Genomic DNA, 19,802 nt, shown 5'->3' on the forward strand with positions numbered 1-19,802 from the left:
CAGCCAGACTTAATATAGTGGCAGAAGCATTTCGGTCTTACATGTATTTTTACTTCTATTTTATCAAACAGTAAATAATCTTACGATTTCAGCAAAAATACTCCAAAGTTTGCATCCTTGTGCCATCCAACTGAAAGAATCAGTAAATCATATATAAATATTTTTGTTCTGTTTTTGCAGTTGTGAGGTAACAATCCCATCGCCATGGGAACCACACCCCGAGACCTGTTGGACTTCCTGGAGGAAGCGGAACTCTCCCAATACTATAGTGCCTTGTCCTCGGACCTCAAAATCACCTCCATTCTCCAGCTCAAGTATGTGGAGGAGGACGACCTGGTCGGGATCGGGATGACAAAACCAGAGATGAGGCGTCTCAAAAGACACTACAAAAAGGAATGTCCACAAGGTGCCCTTGGCAGGTTGAAAAAGGTGATTACCTCCCTTGATCAAGTATCTGATATTCTTGGCAAATTAATTAGATAATCTCCTTTTATTGTATTCATGCAATGAAATAGAATAGGCGTCATCAAGTGTTACCCATATCATATCCTATCCTGTCCCACCCAGGCCTGTCCCTGTACTTGAAATATGGAGGTTGGGCTTGATATGTGTTAAGACATTTCTAATTTTTAACACTACCATCATCAGATGGTGGGCTATTCAAATCGCCTTTTGTCCGTGGTCCGTCGTCCGTCCGTCCTTCCGTCCGTCCGTCCGTCCGTCCGTCCGTCCGTCCGTCCGTCCGTCCGTCCGTCCGTCCGTTAACAATTCTTGTTACCGCTATTTCTCTAAAAGTACTGAAGGGATCTTTCTCAAATTTCATATGTAGGTTCCCCTAGGACCCTAGTTGTGCATATTGTATTTTGGGACTGATCGGTCAACAAGATGGCCGCCAGGCAGCCATCTTGGATTTTTGATAGTTAAAGTTTGTTACCGCTAATTCTCAGAAAGTACTGAAGGGATCTTTCTCAAATTTCATATGTAGGTTCCCCTAGGACCCTAGTAGTGCATATTGCATTTTGGGACTGATCGGTCAACAAGATGGCCGCCAGGTAGCCATCTTGGATTTTGATAGTTAAAGTTTGTTACCGCTATTTCTCAGAAAGCACTGAAGGGATCTTTCTCAAATTTCATATGTAGGTTCCCCTAGGACCCTAGTTGTGCATATTGCATTTTGGGACTGATCGGTCAACAAGATGGCCGACCAGCCGCCATCTTGGATTTTGATAGTTAAAGTTTGTTACGGCTAATTCTCAGAAAGTACTGAAGGGATCTTTCTCAAATTTCATATGTAGGTTCCCCTAAGACCCTAGTAGTGCATATTGCATTTTGGGACTGATCGGTCAACAAGATGGCCGCCAGGTAGCCATCTTGGATTTTGATAGTTAAAGTTTGTTACCGCTATTTCTCAGAAAGCACTGAAGGGATCTTTCTCAAATTTCATATGTAGGTTCCCCTAGGACCCTAGTTGTGCATATTATATTTTGGGACTGATCGGTCAACAAGATGGCCACCAGGCAGCCATCTTGGATTTTGATAGTTAAAGTTTGTTACCGCTATTTCTCATAAAGTATTGAAGGGATCTTTCTCAAATTTCATATGTAGGTTCCCGTAGGACCCTAGTTGTGCATATTGCATTTTGGGACTGATCGGTCAACAAGATGGCCGACAAGCAGCCATCTTGGATTTTGATAGTTAAAGTTTGTTACGGCTATTTCTCAGAAAGTATTGAAGGGATTGTTCTCAAATTTCATATGTAGGTTCCCCTTGGACCCTAGTAGTGCATATTGCATTTTGGGACTGATCAGTCAACAAGATGGCCGCCAGGTAGCCATCTTGGATTTTGATAGTTAAAGTTTGTTACCGCTATTTCTCAAAAAGCACTAAAGGGATCTTTCTCAAATTTCATATGTAGGTTCCCCTAGGACCCCAGTTGTGCATATTGCATTTTTGGACTGATCGGTCAACAAGATGGCCGCCAGGTAGCCATCTTGGATTTTGATAGTTAAAGTTTGTTACCGCTATTTCTCAGAAAGCCCTGAAGGGATCTTTCTCAAATTTCATATGTAGGTTCCCCTAGGACCCCAGTTGTGCATATTGCATTTTGGGACTGATCGGTCAACAAGATGGCCGACCGGTGGCCATCTTGGATTTTGATAGTTAAAGTTTGTTACCGCTATTTCTCAGAAAGTATTGAAGGGATTGTTCTCAAATATCATATGTAGGTTCCTCTAGGACCCTAGTTCTGCCTATTGCATTTTGCGACCACCATCTTGGATTTTGATAGTTTAAAGTTTGAAAAGCAGAAAAAAGAATTGTAAGTTTGAAAAGCAGAGAAAAGATCCCTCTTTCATTTGTCAGACATAGATCAATCTTTGGTGGGCGCCAAGATCCCTCTGGGATCTCTTGTTAACACTATTAACTCCCTTTATTTGGAAAATGGGTGTTCTAGGGAGACAAAAAATGATGGGAATAGGTATTTTAAGCTTGTATCTATAATAATCCTTTTTCATCTATTAGCCCCTTAATCTATCAAAAAAATCTGTATTTTTTTGGGGTGGGGGTGGGGGGGGGGGGCCTGGAAGAAATAAACAAAAAAATATTTGAAATATTTGTTCAAATACGTATTTTAAACTAGTACAACAATACACTTGATATTAATATTGTGCTATTTATAACAAATATAAAATTCAATTCTAAAATTTTCCCTTAAAATGAAATATTTGTGTGTACATTCTTGCACGAATGTGGGTGTGTGTAAGGGTGAGTGTGTGGGTGTGAGGATGTGTGGGTGTGTGTATGTGTGTTTTTATGTGTGCTCGCGAGTGATATGTGATTGTGAATACATATATATGTGTACCTGTATATTGTTTTATGTGACTGTGTACATTGTGTTGTAATGTAATTATGCAAAAAGAAAAAAAAAGAAAAAAAATTAAAAAAAAAAAAGTTTAAATATTTGAGATGATCCTATATATAAACTGTATACTGATTGATTGCGTGGGGCTATTTATCACAGACGAAAGTGAAGGGATTATCAGGAAACCAAATATTGAGCTAGTGCATCAACTAAATGGAGCTCAAGCTCAGTAAAAAGATATGAACTTTATAGATAAAGGGATGTTTATGTAGGAAATTAGAATTCCTTCTCAGCAAAAACTGTAGTATCGGCCAGGAGAGGTGGAATCTGGTAGGATGGCTGATGTTTGATGGATGGTAGCTGTGTTCAGTGTTAAACTTCACAGTAACTCCTATACTATAAAACTTTACACAGTCTGATGTAGATATGTATCATAGATTCATCACCTAAACATGTCCAAAACATACTACAGAACTCTGGTCCAATGTACAGCATCAATATTATCATCAGTACATCATCTTAAATGATACAAAAAAATAAGAAAAACCAGCACCAATATCCTCTTATGAAATATTACTAATTTAGTAATGTCGTCGGATGATTATAAACCCCAGCAGCAACATCCTCATACATGATATTCATCATTCGCACAGTCAGCAACACGTCATATTCTATGTGCTGAATTCTGGTCTTCTGGCAATCTGACTTGAGTCTTTGAAAAATTATTTCTATCGGGAGGGGGGGGGGATCCTTCACTGAGGTATAGACATCCTATGATTTGTTGGCCTAAAGTGTTCAAAGTACTGACATATCAAAATCTATTGTTCCTTGTGAGTAAATCCTTCCTCTACATTTCCTTAGTACTTTAACAATGATGCTGTAAAAGTCACCCCGACAGTGATTCACATCTACCTGATACATCAGCAGTATCCCAATCCATTGTGAAGCCAACACAAGCTGATCGTATCACAGTGACCTATTTAAACAACAACATAAGGCCCAATACAATCAGCCCGATTCTCTGATCTGAAAGCTGATATATTTACTGTTGACAAAGATTTTTATCAAGATTATTTTTTATCAAGATTTTTAACAGCCAATTTCTGCAATCGAAAGTTTTTTATTGTGCGGTAAAAGGCTTTGAAATCGTATATAGCAACAGATGATTTGGTCCAACAGGCGGAAATGTGTTGTAATTTTAATCTTGATCTTCTTTCGGCCTGTTGAAATAATAATCCCCATCCTTGTAATGTTATTGAAGTAATTGTGGTGTGAAGTGTGTAAGTCGAGAGTATGTGATATTGTGGTCTTTGAATGTATACATAGGAATCTCATAAAGACTTGTCATTGGTTATTAAGATCATCATAATATACCCAGAGTACATCGACTCGGCACCGAGATGATACCTGTACAAAGTGCACGGACTCTACTCTAAAGATGATACATATAATACAAAGTGCATCGACTCAATACATAATACGATCTACAGCGACTTGAACATTAACCTGGTTAAAACTGATCCTAAGAGATGATAATAGCAGTCTCTCTTGTTTGTTATTATGTTAATGTAACAATATCTGTAGATAAAAGTTCATACATTATTTGTGTTTTGTAACTTTACAACTGATTTACAACTCATAGTAGCTGACTTATGTATTATGAACAGGAAATTGCCCATAAAGATATTCAGAAGTACATCATTAACCATCACATTTAAGCTCAGCTAAGCTTGACACACAAGTTGTTCTTTACACAAATTATCCAAATAATATGATCATGAGTATATCTTCCCTTCATATCTTGCTACTTCCACAGACAAGTGCACAAAAGTACACACTGTCCTTTTTCCTAGGTCAAGACAATTGTGGAAAACTAAAAGTTTGGGGCCGCGGTGGCCGAGTGGTTAAGATGTACCCACATATTACCACATGTCCTCCACCTCTGGGTCGCGAGTTCGAATCCCATGTGGGGCAGTTGCCAGGTACTGACTGCTGGTCGGTGGTTTTTCTCCGGGTACTCCGGCTTTCCTCCACCAACAAACCTGGCATGTCCCTAAATGACCCTGGCTGTTAATAGGATGTTAAACTAATCAAACCAAACAAACTAAAAGTTGGTATAGCTGACTCAAGAATCTTTAATGTAATGAAAGGGGAGATAATTTGGTTGTAAAACTGAGGGGTTATTGACGGTACATCTCTTGAGCACATAACTTGAATTCTTTAAACTTGTTAGTGGAATAGTTCATAACTGATTTGCATAAGTGAAGAAGGAGAATTCTGAAAGATGGACTTGCAGGAAAATTATGTAACACATTCTGGAGCATAACTTAAGAATCGATAGAACAATATTTATTGGTTTTGGATTTAAGTTGCAGTTGATAGATGATGATTGATAATCTTGATGGTGTGATTATCAGATTAGTATGGGCTCTGCTTTGGTAACCAACACTGATGTTTTGGCAATAGAAAAGAACATTGTTGCTGTTGTTGCTAGGGAGATGAAATGCTTATGTACATGATTCAGTTTCAGCATCTTCAAATCTTATAGTGTATAGCGCAGAAATACTTGTTGTATATATAGTCATAACTTGTAAAACAATTCATTCTGTATCAATATGTGAAATTATGTTCCATGAGGTTTGTGATATCATCAAAAATCTATAATATATCTGGGGGCCTGCCCTTCCTTTCCTTTTCAAATACAAACTCCATTTCCTAAATGTGGTTTAAATTGGATACATTATCAAGTTATATGCCTGTGCAATTATATAGGTATATTTGAGCACATGAAAGTGATGATTGATCGACAACAAAATCGCCCTGGGGGAAATGGTGACCTTCTGGTAAATCCTCCGATAAAAGTTAGTATATAGCTTACTAACGTACTTCATGAACTCAATAGATGTTGTTTAGATTGTGATTTTAATATGAAACTAAAGGTAAAATGTTTGTTTGGAAGTTTCTCTGAGTCACTTAACTTTTAAATAAAGCCATACCTGGTAAGAAGCTTTTAAATGTATTGGTGTACCTGAGTTTTATTTACCTGTCGAGACTTTCTCGACTACTGACTGGCCCAGTGAAAGGTTACTTGTGTGAACTGTCTGTGTTGTCATTATAATCTAGTAATCGAGGGCTAGAAAATGTTGACACTTTCACTGGCAATGTAGATCGTTTAGGGTAGATATTTCCGCCAGACCACAGACCTAGAAATGTGATACCATTGTGTCCGACTGTGTGTGTTGATATGGATTTATATGACATTTACTGTGTGCATATAACAGAAGAGCCCAGAATTTGAGGGTTAAAAAAACGAAGGCATTTTCATTGGATGTGTGGAGGGTAGAAGAGGCTTCTGAAAGCGTCAGACTTATTGTATTGAATCTGTACTGCATATATTAGTAGTATCATCTAGTAATCTCGCCCATTATTTGGATGTAAGAGGGAACAACATCAGACAAACTCAGACCAGTGTAGTACCCTGATGTCCTCTGTGTTTGAAGGGTCTGTGTAACATGTAGGTACAATGCACGATTGTGTCCTGATTGGGGTCATACAGGTGTTTAAAAGGGATGACTTCCGACCACTACAGACCGATATATGATACCTGGTGTCTGAGGACAGGGACCAATAGAATCTGCGTAAGCCTGTCGGATACCCCAGTGTCCTGAAGACTATGACAACCTAATATGATACCCCATCAGCGTGTTGACGTATCTGCGGTGGGCCTGTATGACGTGTACAGGACTGCAGTGTATAGGATGTACTACCACTGCTAAGTTAACTCTGTGCCATGTGTAGCAACCCTCCATGAATTTACTCATAGCCACTCCTGAAATCATTTCATTGATTTTTGAGGACAATGTGCGATACACGCTTAAACTGTTGAAGATTTCGGGACATATTACGTCTGTTTGGGAATTATGTGTTTTCGTAACGTTTCTGCCTGTATTAAAGGTTGTATCCTCTCAGGCATGTCACATAGTGTGATCCCTGTGTAGGGAGGATTTCGGTGTATTTTTGATGTAGTTGGATGTATGTGTGTACCGACAACTTGGTCTGTGTGATTATATAGTCAACCATTTTGTACTTGCTCTTACTCATTACGTGACGTGGAGCATTTACTTTCAAGGCACACCTCGATATTATATAATTGTTGTTTTTGTGAATGATTTCCTTATAGTTGTGTACTATAGCCTTGCGTGATTGTTTTACACTTAAACAATTCTCCGAGATTCCATGATAAATCACAGCGAATCCTTCTGTTTACATGGGATGTAACCGGATGTACAGGACTTAGGTTTTTGTGAATGATTGCTTGATTAAACCCAGAAATATAAATACTTCAGTATACTAAGGTGTGGATTGTGTACGGCCTGTGATATTTATACACTGCACGACTCCCATACGGATTACATGTGTACTTATTAACAAAGGATATATGTGTACAGTAGGATGAGAGGCATCGCAGCTCGAGCTCGGGTAATTCTCTAATTAATACCTTTACTTTGATTACTTATCATTTTATCTAATGATTGTCAATTAGAATATTGTGTCATGTAATGATGTTATTATATTAAGAGTGGGGTGTTCACAAGGATGATGATTATCCCAGTACCTGTTGTCCAATTCTCATTCTAACACATTTGTGTTTAAACATCAATTACCATGAAACAGTATACAATATATTAAGTTACTCATGTCAGTCTTGATGCATTTTACATTTTATAAGTCCCATTATCTTCATGATTTCATTTAGATATGAGGAGGGGGTAATATTGATGTTTTATAGGCATTTTTCAGTTATTTTTATATGCTCTATTATAAAATAATGAGGTAGGGTATAGTATTAATCCCCTTTGTCCCATCCCATGGCATCATATGTGTCACATTCTGTTGTGTGCAATCTTATCCCATCCTGCATGGATATGAAGGCGGGTCATTTATGCCTTATATAGGTAGATATTTTTAGTTCAATCTATTAATTAATTATTGGAGTATAAGAGCTAGATATTGCAATGAATTCCAAAGCCTATTGTCTTTTGAACATCTATATATAAATTTGAAAAACTGGTTTTATAATTTTTTAAATGAAATCTAAAACCGAAAATTAATTTTAAATATCCTACAAAAATTTTGAATATAGACATAAATTTGTAAAATTCTTCAGCTATAATAACATTGTCTACCTCTTTATCCAATCTTCTAAAATTTACCACCCATCATTATTTAAGTTTTAAAATCATTTTATATGATGTCTTCAATTATAGAAGTATGAGGACAGGTATGCAGTTGGTATGTGACCTAGTTAGGAATGTTGCTATACATGTGTATTGGTCCATCAATAGATACAGCCTCTCTATAGGATGTTCTCAGTGTTTAATTTCACTCTGTATAATGACTGCATTATATATACCCTAGCATTTCTTTCCACTACATTCTACAGTGATAAATCAAATTTTACAAAAATGAGAAATGTGTCTGGAATTTCAATTTACTCAGACAGTGAAATTTAATTGCTTTATTTCCATATATGCACATTAACTAGCTGTGTGAATGATGTGTATAAGCTGGTATTAATAATGAAATAAGGATTGCAAAAACAATGTGTGGTATACAACCCTATGAACACCTAAGCCTGTACAGTAAAATACAGTTATAACGAACCTCTGGTGACCAACAAAATCACTTCGTTATAAGAATAGTTCGTTATATACATATTGCAGATAAATTATAGAAACCTTGATGGGGACTGAAAATTACTACATTATAACTATGAAGTTGGTGTAAACATGGTCGTCATGAGGGTATTATACTGTTTAAAGGCCTACAACATCCCTTTCCCAACCAAATGTTAAGATATCAGATTTCACTGAAGCTGTTAGACTAAGCAAATAGCGTTTAAAATCATATTTTCATATCATAATGTCTACCAATGGATGTAGTCTGTTGGTTCTGTAGTGGCTCATTCCTTCCAAGATTTTCACGGCCGCCCCAGGCTTCCATGAACTAGGGGAGAAGGGGGCGTATTATAATGTTATACATTGGCATGTATGTCTCCTCCCAATTCAGTTTCAATTTGGTCGAATTGGAGTGGGGTGGAGTGCATTTATATCTTACAAACAATTATTGCTTTATTAATTTTCAAAATTCGGTTTCATGGAAATAAATAAAGATGTGGGTCAAGTCAAAAGATAAGATCTATGTTCCCACGGGGGTTTTCAATAACATCATGGTGCAACAAAATTGCAGTTTGGTTTCCATGTCTCCACCATGAAGGGATGGGGGTAATATAACCAATGACTCTGCTGCCCTGTCTGTCAAGATTTCTCATGGAGGCTGAGGCATTTACAATCTGATAGATTTTCTGGTGTAAGCATCTATAAATACAATGGTCAACAAACTTTTTGATGGTATTAGCAACACTATTGTGCTATATGTTTGGCCAAACCAAATTATGTATGTAGGTTTCTGTTTTTTCTCTAGGTACTCCAGCTTTCCTTCAACTCCTCTGTAAATGACCAAACAAAACAAACCCAACCCTAGTGAAACTTCTTGTATGAAATGACTCTTACAAAATAAGTCTGTAAACCATTTCATTTCAACTGCTAATTGATCTTAAATAAAATTGAATTATAGCTAGGTGTATGTGTTTGGAAGTCTGCCTCCATCAGGGGGCTTTAGAGGTAATTCAGGGACTTGAGTATAAGTCCCACTGCCCACCTGGTTTAGCTAGCCATGTGTTATTTTACCATTGTAGAATCTGATCCCAGGCTTCCCTTACACCCTATACTATATCACTATTACATGTTGGCATGGAAGGCATGGTTGACCTGTTCTTTATTTTTAAAGAATGGCAAAAACTTGACAACAAATTCGTGAAAGGGAAGACCAAATCATGTCTGTGTGTGATATATCAGATACCAGCCAGCTGCAAGGGGATGATCGGAATAGTTTGTGATATACTATACACTGCATAGTCATCCCCACCCTGCCATATGTCTATCTCGTGTGTACTGTAATACTGCAGCTCCCACCCCTCCACTCTACCTAGTATCCTGTAATACTGACAAATACAAATGTCTTTTAACTATAAGTGATTTATTTGCCCCGAAGAAATCTGAGAAGAGAAAATGCAAGTTCTGCAGTTTTCAGCCTAAGACCACCCATATACAGTCAATAACTCCTAATGTTTGCATTTGAATTAGCATTTTGCTCTGTGAGATAGGTTTTGTATTCTAATCATTGTTTTATTTCGCTACCCTAAACATAAGGGATTGAGGGTGATAATGGATTGCCAGGTTGGGTGCCCTACCAGTATATTGGGTGGTACATTTTAGTGGGGTCACACTTTAATGTGGATTATTCATTGTAGTTTGCTCCATCACAGGGGGGGGGGGATATATACAACAGCCTCCAAAAAAACAGGAGCAAATCCGCATAATGTATGCGTGTATTCATATAACACAAACAAGATCAGTGACACATTACACACTCTACGTTTGGAAAAGCTTTGGATCTTGTTTTGGTTATCTGTATCTGTGAAATCCTTTCGCTATGTAGAAAAATCACCTTTTGTAAGCTAGTAGTATTCTTTTCACCATTAACATGCATGTAGAAATCATTTTGTTCCTCAAAATAAAATTATGTAAAAAAAATAATACATTCCTCCATTTATATCTGTAGATCACAAGAATAGCCTACTAGAATCAACTGTGTTTAGTTCAATACTATATCTTGATGAAACTGGTTAAATTATGTTGTGTTTTCTCATGAATTATGAAGAACTGCCAACATGGGTTAATACCTCTGCATTACTCTATTATTTTATATGCTTCCACTTAACACTAAAAGACTATTCCAAACTAAATGTTGAAACTAAATGTTGATGTTTATTTTCAAGGCAATTCTGTCAAAGACCGGAAACGATGGCCTTGGAAGATCCCTTAGTCCATCGCCTCCAGAAAACCGGGCAAACAGGTCATCTTCTCGGCTATCGTCATACATCAGACCGCCCAGCAAACAGATTATACCTGCAGATTCCATCCAAGTCAACAAAACTCTTGGTGAAGGGGAATTTGGTGTTGTACAGCAAGGAGTCTGGACAACAGAGACTGGTGAAAAAGTAAGCTGTGCTATAAATAGACATCTTCAATTTCTGATTCTAATTTTAGATTAGATTTTCATAGAACAAATAAGTTTGAGATTAGTTTCTAATTTTAGATTAGATTTTCATAGCCCAATTGAAATTAGACAAAACTTCTCAACTATGACTATCACTATTTGAGAAAATCACTTCAGTTCATTTTCAAAGTAACAGAATTTTAGAAAACTTAATACTTGTATCAAAATTTTATTTATAAATCAAAGATACTATTTTCATTTTTTTTTTTTAAAGTTTTTTTTTTTATTATTATCTCTATTTAAAAATGTCCTTCCACATCACAATGTCCTCCCCACAGTGAGACATAAAGAGTCCTTCCTAAATTACCCAGCCACTCCAGGAAATAAACTCAAGCCAATGTTTATAGATGTAACTGTCATTATAATGATACTTTGTGATCTTTCACAGATTAAACTTTGTAAACAAGGAAGTAAAACATTACCATTGTTTTATGTTTGTTACCTCCTAAACCTGACTTCATCCTTACATGACCCTGACTTTTAATAGGACATAAAATAAACCGAACCAATGTTGAAAGTAACAGCCCTCCAGATGTGAAAAGTGTAATTAGAGTGTAATATCACTTAAAAATGTACTGAGAAGATTCTTTATAGGTTATGACTTCAAGATTCTGAAAGATGTGTACAGATAAAGGGAAGTAACCCTACTGATAAGATTCCAGCTGGATTCTCCTTCTTCCCCCACTCCCTTCCCCTATGTATGACTCAGCCTTCCACTCTACTACTAGACCTGATGATTTTACTCTAACAGAAATGTTATTTTTAACCCCCTAGGATTGTTGCTGAAATCCTACAGATTAGAAATTCCACTGAACGTTTTAAGGCATGATAACCCCCTGTGTTGTTTACTAGCCCAGGTTTGTTTAGAAGTGTAAACTTTATGATAAATCTCTCAAGATCAGTGAATTTTCTGCCAAAAAATGTAGATAATTTCTCATAAGAAGAATTTTTGGTGAATATTTCGCTTTTCACAAAGTAATTCAAAGTGAAAAAATGTATCTCCCTTCCTCCCCCATTACTTTCTGTTCCTGCTCCTTAGCTTTTCCTTGCCTTCAAAGGATAAGCCAATTCATTCAATTTGCAATAATGAAAATTTTAACAAGTCATTATATCATATTTGCTGTAAGTGCTCAAAAATGTTATGCAAAGTGAGAGAAAGAGAAAAATATTGGGGGATAGCATTGTTAGTGTGGTCAAGTGGTACAGATATGACATTTTACCACAAGCCCTCCACTTCTGTTTTACGAGTTAGAATCTTATGTAGGATTGTTACCGGACACTGACCACTGGTCAGTTGGTTTTCTCCCGCTACTCTGGCATTCTTCCACCTTAAGCTTAAGCCAAAATGACACTATCAGTTAAAAGGATATCTAACCAAACCAAAATAAAAAAACAAACTATTGTCTTACATTAGGATGACGTCCTATTACCAGAAAAAAACCACCAGCTTTCCTTTTCAACTTAGGACCAAAATTTACCTGTTAAGTCTGACCTATATGGAAAGACACTTACAATATTTAATGTGTATATTAGAAGTCCAAGTAGGTGACAGATTTAGGAAATGGAGGAAATCAGATAATAGCCTGCAGTCAGTTCCTGGTGACAAGTGGTAAAACTCATTCAGTCACTTAATTATTCCCTACTGTAAACTTAATTTCGAAACAAATTAATTCAAGGTCACATGATTAACTACATTTTCAAAATGATTTTTGTGATAAAGAGTCCTGTGCTTCTACTTGGCCTATGTTTGACACTTTTTGTGGCAGTCGAAATAAAATCGCACACGAAAATATGTTAGTTTATAGCATATAGGAAGACATGAAGTACCTAAGGTTTAGGGGTATTTAATTGGGGTGGAGGAGGTCCATTGAGAAAGCATGAGTACATGTTACTGTAAATACCACACTTATCATAATAGATCATTATTATTTAATTTTTTATCACATAAGATATTTAACACCAATTTATTCAATTAGTTCTAGTTCACATCAATTACCTATTAAAACGCTGTCAGACCTAATCAATATCTAAAAAGAAAATTAGTCAGCTTTTCAAAGGCGCTATCAGTATAGTGTACCAGTAAGACATTTACACAGTTTGAAGACAAGGAATAAGACTCCTGACATGTCTTCATTTTCTTGTTAACAAAACTTAACATGTAAATTTCTATTTAAGTCATAGACAGTACAGTTCTCATGTGTCAGTTACAACACATAAATTACTCATGCATTCAATTTGAAATTAAAATCTGTATTTGATAGAATCCTTTCCATCTATGGTGTATATATATTTTGACATGTCATTTCGTCCAATAAATTATTGCGTTGCTTTAGGTACACATGTCAAGAAGAATCAGTGAAACATGACTATATAGAACTTTTGTAATTCTGACATATTACTTTTTATCAAGTTCTTGTATTTCATGTTGTGCTTGAAATTCAAAATCAGGAATTGTTTTGTCATTTGAATTTGACTCCAATTTATTTGTCAGGATGCATGATCACTTTTAAAGACATAAAGATATACAAACTGGACATATTTAAATTCCATTGAATTTAATAATCTATAGGTTTCATATGTGTATGCCCCATGATAGATTTAGGGACCTTTAATGTAATATAAGTACATCCCATCCTGTGGTATCCCATTTCTATCTCCTATGATCTGGAGGCATACATGTTTAAGTCTTACAGATATTTCTTGTTGAATCTAACTGTGGAAAATGACTTTCACCTCCCTAAATCCACCCCTTAGTTTCTCAGACATTTGCATCCCCCTCATAAATATAGATATTACTATATCTCATAGCTACATAGCTGACTGATATATTTTGTTTTTTAAGGTCCAGGTAGCCATTAAGTGTCTGAGTAAGGAGAGGCTACAGAATGGAACAACAGAATTCCTCAAGGAGGCCGGTATCATGCAGACCATTGACCATGAGAACATCGTCCGGATGTTCGGGGTCGTCCTCGACAAGGAAAACACCATGATGCTGGTACACTCTTTTTTTTCTTCATCCTCTAACCCAATATATTGATTAATAAACATAAGACTGACAGAGTTGTTTCCCTTTTGCCATGTTAAAAATGCTTTCTGCTACATGTACACTTTCTTTCTTCAAATTGTATGTGTCCATTTTCAATTTCGGTTCAAACTCTTAGCTGACCAAAAAATATCTTCACAGTTAAATTATCAATAGAATCCATAGTCTTATCTGAATTCTGATGATTATTTAAGAACAAAAAGTATTTGTCACTGTGAGCTCACAAAAATGTTAATATAATTGAGATTGGTTGATAACCAACATTTTAACTTGCTCACCCCTATAATTATATTATGAACCGTTCCTGCTTTGATCTAAAAGAGTTCAAATGTGTTAATTACCCTGTGATCTGTTTGTAGGTGACAGAGTTAGCTCCCATGCGGTCATTACTTGAGTGTCTGAAGGAGCAGGCCCTACGTCTAGATTTCCCCCTGCCACGCCTCTGTGATTTCGCCCAGCAGATATGTGACGGCATGACCTACCTGGAAAATAAACGTCTTATTCACCGAGACTTAGCCGTCCGAAATATCCTGGTCTTCAGTAAAAATAAGGTAGGACACAAGAAATAGTTGATGGAAGAAATTATTACAATTTCAAAATATCCTGGAACATAAGTTAGTTTAGTACATTGCACATGTGAAGAAAAAATAAGAAGCAAAAGTAGAATGTCATTGACCAAAATATTTAAACTTGGACATAAACCACTGAGGCAAAGTTTCATTCATATTTCTTTATTTATGCTCGTTAAGTACTATTGTTCATAGGAAAACATCTAAGAAGTGTTCGGAGATTTTTTTACTTTTAAAATTTTGCTTGACTAAATGAAACTCAGGCCTGAAATATCCTATTCATTAGTAAATTAATGTTCTATGGTTGTAGCTAGCATGCTACAATAGTGTTTAGATGCATATTTAGCGAGCCAAATATTGTTTTCCTTCAACATTTCATTGAATTGTGTGACTTATTTTCATTTCAGGTTAAAATAAGCGACTTTGGGTTGTCACGGGCATTAGGCGTGGGTAAAGACTATTACCAGAGTAATTTCAGTATCAACCTTAAACTGCCAATAGCATGGTAAGTTGATGAAAACAACTGAGGTCAAAGTTCAGAATCCTGAAACAATCTGACTTAACCAATCACAAATTATGTAACTTGATTTATATGGGATGTGCAAAACCTCTAGAATTCTTTCATTGTCCTCAGGAAGTATTACCAATTAAAGTTCAAATTCACTCAGATTTGTGTGACTCAAAAATCCCACTTAATCAGAATTAGAAGTACATGTAACCTAATAATTCAATAATTATCACTAAAAAAAAAGGGAAAATAAAAAAAAAAGTGCAAAAAAATGATCCTCACCAGGCAGGTTTTGATACCAGACAAGAACCATGTACTTTGGCATGCGTAAATTTTACAGAACTGAATGTGATTGAGCATAATGAGTTTCTCTACCATACTAAGAAATGCCTATCTGAAAATATTTCCCAAATAGATTTATGAAATTGTTTCAACTTTGATTAGGATGTTATTATTAAAGTGTTGAATGTTATTTGTTATACAGGTGTGCCCCAGAATGTATAAACTATCTGAAATTTACGTCGGCCAGTGATGTTTGGGCATTTGGCGTTACTATGTGGGAACTTTTCAGTTACGGCCTCCAACCTTGGGCCAGTATGACAGGCCAACAGGTATTTTACAGAAACTGAACCATTTAAAAGTACAAAGATGTAAAAAGAAAGTAAAGATCAGAGAATATGTAACAATAACATGTTAAAACAAATAAAAAAAACTTTGAAAAGAATATTGAAATAATTCAACCAGATAATTCAATCAGATACAATATAAATCCAGTTTAAGGTATTGCTGATTATAGCCCCTTTGTTTATCTTTTGTTTGTATCATGGGTTAACTCTCCTGAGTTGATAATTTGTTATTTGTCTTCATAGATACTAGAAGCTATCGACACACCGAATGGTCAGAGGCTTGACCGACCTGACCTCTGTCCGAAGGAGTACTACGACCTAATGTGTAAATGTTGGGACCATGATACCACCAAACGGCCGACCTTCAGTGATATCTACACACAGTTACCATTTGTAAGTATTCCCATAGTTTTCACTATCACGAGACAAACAGATATCTACTGCAGTCATTTTAAACGCCCACTATTACAACGAGACAAATAGGAATAAAGGACATTCTCTAGAATGCTTACACTGACAGCATGCACATCCATTACATATGCAGAGTAGTTCATCAGTTCATCTATAAATAGCTTGACCTTTCTATGTATAAGTTGCTAAGGGGACTAAATCAAACTCTACATTCACAGTGGAGAATATCTTTGTTGACTATAGCTACTGTAGGTTATTAAGACACAAATCTATACAAATATTCAAAATCAGAAATAACTGAAAACACATAAGGTTTATACCTGGTTTGTCTTAAACGTCATGTGACAGTGATATCTGGTTATTGTTACAGATGCGACCAGTCCAGATGAAAGCTCTGAAAGATTTCCCAGAAGTCACTGTACCCAGGGACTTCCTGTACTACAAAGCGTCCGATATAATTTATGTTATTGATAAAACGTAAGACAAGATGTTTATTTCAGAATTTCAATAGTTTGTGACTAAAAGTTTTTACCTGAATTAATGAAAGTCATGTTTTACAAGTTTACTACTGTAATGCACCTTATCATATCGTTCATTCTTAATAGATATATATAAGCTTTCCTTAATTGATTTTATATATTAAGAACAAATCTTCCTGATGTTTCTACATAATGTCCTCTGAGTTTCATTTTGACAGTTTCTTTACTGGCATACAGGTCAACATGATTAAAAAAAATCTTTGGGGGCGCAAATGATATAAATATATGCATACAAAATGGTGCGTTCTTGTCTAGGAATATTCACTGTTAAGGTGATTTTGATATCTTTACATTAATATTCTGTTCATAGCCCAGTGAATGCACCTTCCTTTGGTCTGTGTCGAGGAGTCCTAAATAACGGTAAAGCTGGATTCTTTGACCCTGTCAACTGTACACCAATAGCGGAGACGAAACCTGACAGTCCCATCACATCTCTACCAAAACCTACCATCTCCAGGAAAGGTAGAACCTTTTACTTTGTAGAGTTAGGCTTGTTTGCATAACCAATCCTGTTTCAAACATCTTCGTATGACTCACATGATAATTTTAGTGTTATCGATATTGCTTCTACACTGAAAAAAAGAGATATTGTTATTTTAATATGTGGCTACAAATACTAAAAAAAATACTTATAAAACTTGTGGCTCATCATTCTTACATTATACATAAAAAGAAAAACTCCAGAAGGAGAAATTCTTAAGAACCAACGTCCTGCTATAAGTTCATGTGTGTTGTGGTTCATCTTCTGGTCGTCAGGACCTATTTTATACACAAAAGTTCTTCTGAACCACAAGACGAAATGTCAATTTTGAATTTTGTTGTAGAAACTTTAGGCTAATTAAGGTACTTCACTGAAATATACTAAACCTCATCTGAACTATTAAGATCAATGTCTAATCAGTCACTTTTTGCTTACACTATGTTTCAATGTGGTAGCTAACAGCTATCACACTGAGCAACATACAAGAAGTATGATATAAACAGGAGAAATCATGTAGAAATACTGGGTAATTTGACATGTGACTTTTTATCTTGTGTCTGATTGATGTGAAAACCTTCAATTACTAGCATTGTAAAAAGCTGGTGTTATGGCTACACAATTGATTAGTAATAGTTCTATCTAGGTAACCAATCATTCAGAAATTTGTTTCTGTTATTAATCCTAGAATCAAAGCGGAGTTCAAGCAGGAAGTTACGAGCAGAGATGATCAGTGGTCCAAAGAATGACCTCCGACACACAGGACACATTGGCTATGACGGAGCGGTGTTTGGGGACGTTTCCTTTATTGGTGATAACTACGACAAACTACCAGTTAATGTCGGTAGTGGTAGTGCAGGTAATTAGCATACTGTCTGATAATTAGTCTTTTCAATTTGATAAAATATAGATGAACTAAAGTCAATTATGACAATTTTCGATAATTGTGTTTTGCTAAAAGTATTTTAGGAGGCAGGTGGTGAAGGTTTCTGACATAATACCACAAGCTCTCTACAGCTTGGTCCATGAAGAAACTGTGTGGATCATGTGTCTTGACATTACACCTATAGCGTTTCACTTCTTGCTTATAATATCCCTCATAGGACAGTTGTCAAGTACTAAAGATATAGTTCAGTGGTTTTTCTCGAGGCACTCCTACTTTTTACAACCACCAAAAATCCTGTACCTCTCTAAATAATCTTTGATATAAATTAAATCGTTAAATTGGACTCATGGTATATCTTGGAGAATTATTTCATATAATTGCTCTGTTATAGGTGACAGATTATCGTCGTTTAGCTTACACAGACAAAGCCCTGATGGAGAACATGTGGGCCTCAATGGTGGAACCAACGGAGTCGGCTCTAATGGCTTGGGACACTCCTGGTAAGTAATTGTTTGATGCTAATATCATGTTTGATCACTTGATCTTGATTGTAACTGGTGTGAAATGAAATTCCAACAAATGCTGTAGTGTTTATTGTTGATAAATTCTAATTTACTCATATTCTACAATATAAGTGTTAGGGGAGATAATTGTATAGAAAATGTTCAAAGATTTTTAATAATAAGTTGAATATTGCCATTTAGAGAGGACCTATATCCTTTGGACGGTCGTAACGTATTTATGCGTAATTATTCATTTGCCCCATTTCATGCACCCTTCTGGAGCCCCATTGAGACCGATGAAAACCAAATACTAGTTTTTTGAAAAGAAGATGTTCATCCCTATATAGCATGTCAATATCGTTTCGGTCATTGCATTAGTGACGTCACAAATCACCTTTGAACATGCCCAAATAAGTCAAAAATTGAGGTCTGAAATCCGGATTTTAGTGTGTGCCCGGAAACCTGTCGTTGTGACCTTAATTAGCAAGATACAGACATGCAAATGGTCTTAAGCGATAGAAGAGATATCAAAGTAGGAGAAAATAGAGAGAAAGGGAAAAGGAAGGGGAAAAAAGCACCTATTTAAAAAAAAAAAAAAAAAAAAGTCCCGAACATGTCCAAATAAGTCAAAAATTGAGGTCAGAAATCCAGATTTTAGTGTGTGCCCGGAAACCTGTCGTTGTGACCTTAATTAGCAAGATACAGACATGCAGATGGTCTTAACGATAACGATAGAAGAGATATCAAAGTAGGAGAAAATAGAGAGAAAGGGAAAAGTAAGGGAAAATAGCACCTATTTAAAAAAAAAAAAAAAAAAAGTCCCGAACATGTCCAAATAAGTCAAAAATTGAGGTCAGAAATCCGGATTTTAGTGTGTGCCCAGAAACCTGTCGTTGTGACCTTAATTAGCAAGATACAGACATGCAAATGGTTTTAAACGATAGAAGAGATATCAAAGTAGGAGAAAAAGGAAAGGAAGGGGAAAATAGCACCGATTTCAAAAAAAAATAATCAAGTCCCATGCGAAGGTTTCTGCTTCCCATGACCCGTGCGTGGTGACCTTTAGGGGACTTCCGGTGACTGTTTTTGCTTGTTTGTAGTATGTACTGCTTGTTATCATCGTGAAAAGGGCATCAAACCGAAATCTAGATGCAAACTGCTTTAATAAATGGCATTTGTTATAACCTTCTATCAAAAT

General features: G+C 36.1%; 1 protein-coding gene across 9 annotated transcripts in view; it reads left to right on the forward strand.

Moving 5' to 3' along the window:
• LOC138321293 (activated Cdc42 kinase-like) overlaps positions 1 to 19,802 on the forward strand; it is a 111,244-nt gene that overhangs the window by 72,280 nt on the left and 19,162 nt on the right. For 8 of the 9 annotated variants that reach the window (XR_011208310.1, XM_069264871.1, XM_069264917.1 and 5 more), the window contains 11 exons: positions 181 to 429; positions 10,761 to 10,982; positions 13,884 to 14,036; positions 14,444 to 14,635; positions 15,061 to 15,158; positions 15,646 to 15,772; positions 16,031 to 16,180; positions 16,569 to 16,675; positions 17,048 to 17,199; positions 17,904 to 18,074; positions 18,493 to 18,601. Coding sequence is in view for 8 of the 9 variants with exons in the window: in XM_069264871.1 (XP_069120972.1) it covers positions 205 to 429; positions 10,761 to 10,982; positions 13,884 to 14,036; positions 14,444 to 14,635; positions 15,061 to 15,158; positions 15,646 to 15,772; positions 16,031 to 16,180; positions 16,569 to 16,675; positions 17,048 to 17,199; positions 17,904 to 18,074; positions 18,493 to 18,601 (1,706 nt within the window). In the remaining variant the exon portion in view is untranslated. Of the gene's footprint in view, positions 1 to 180; positions 430 to 5,918; positions 7,340 to 10,760; positions 10,983 to 13,883; positions 14,037 to 14,443; positions 14,636 to 15,060; positions 15,159 to 15,645; positions 15,773 to 16,030; positions 16,181 to 16,568; positions 16,676 to 17,047; positions 17,200 to 17,903; positions 18,075 to 18,492; positions 18,602 to 19,802 lie in introns of those variants that run through there. The other variant, XM_069264926.1, reaches the window with a different exon arrangement.

The sequence above is a fragment of the Argopecten irradians genome, chromosome 1 (genome assembly GCF_041381155.1).
Source record: "Argopecten irradians isolate NY chromosome 1, Ai_NY, whole genome shotgun sequence".
NCBI classification, from domain to species: Eukaryota; Metazoa; Mollusca; class Bivalvia; order Pectinida; family Pectinidae; genus Argopecten; species Argopecten irradians.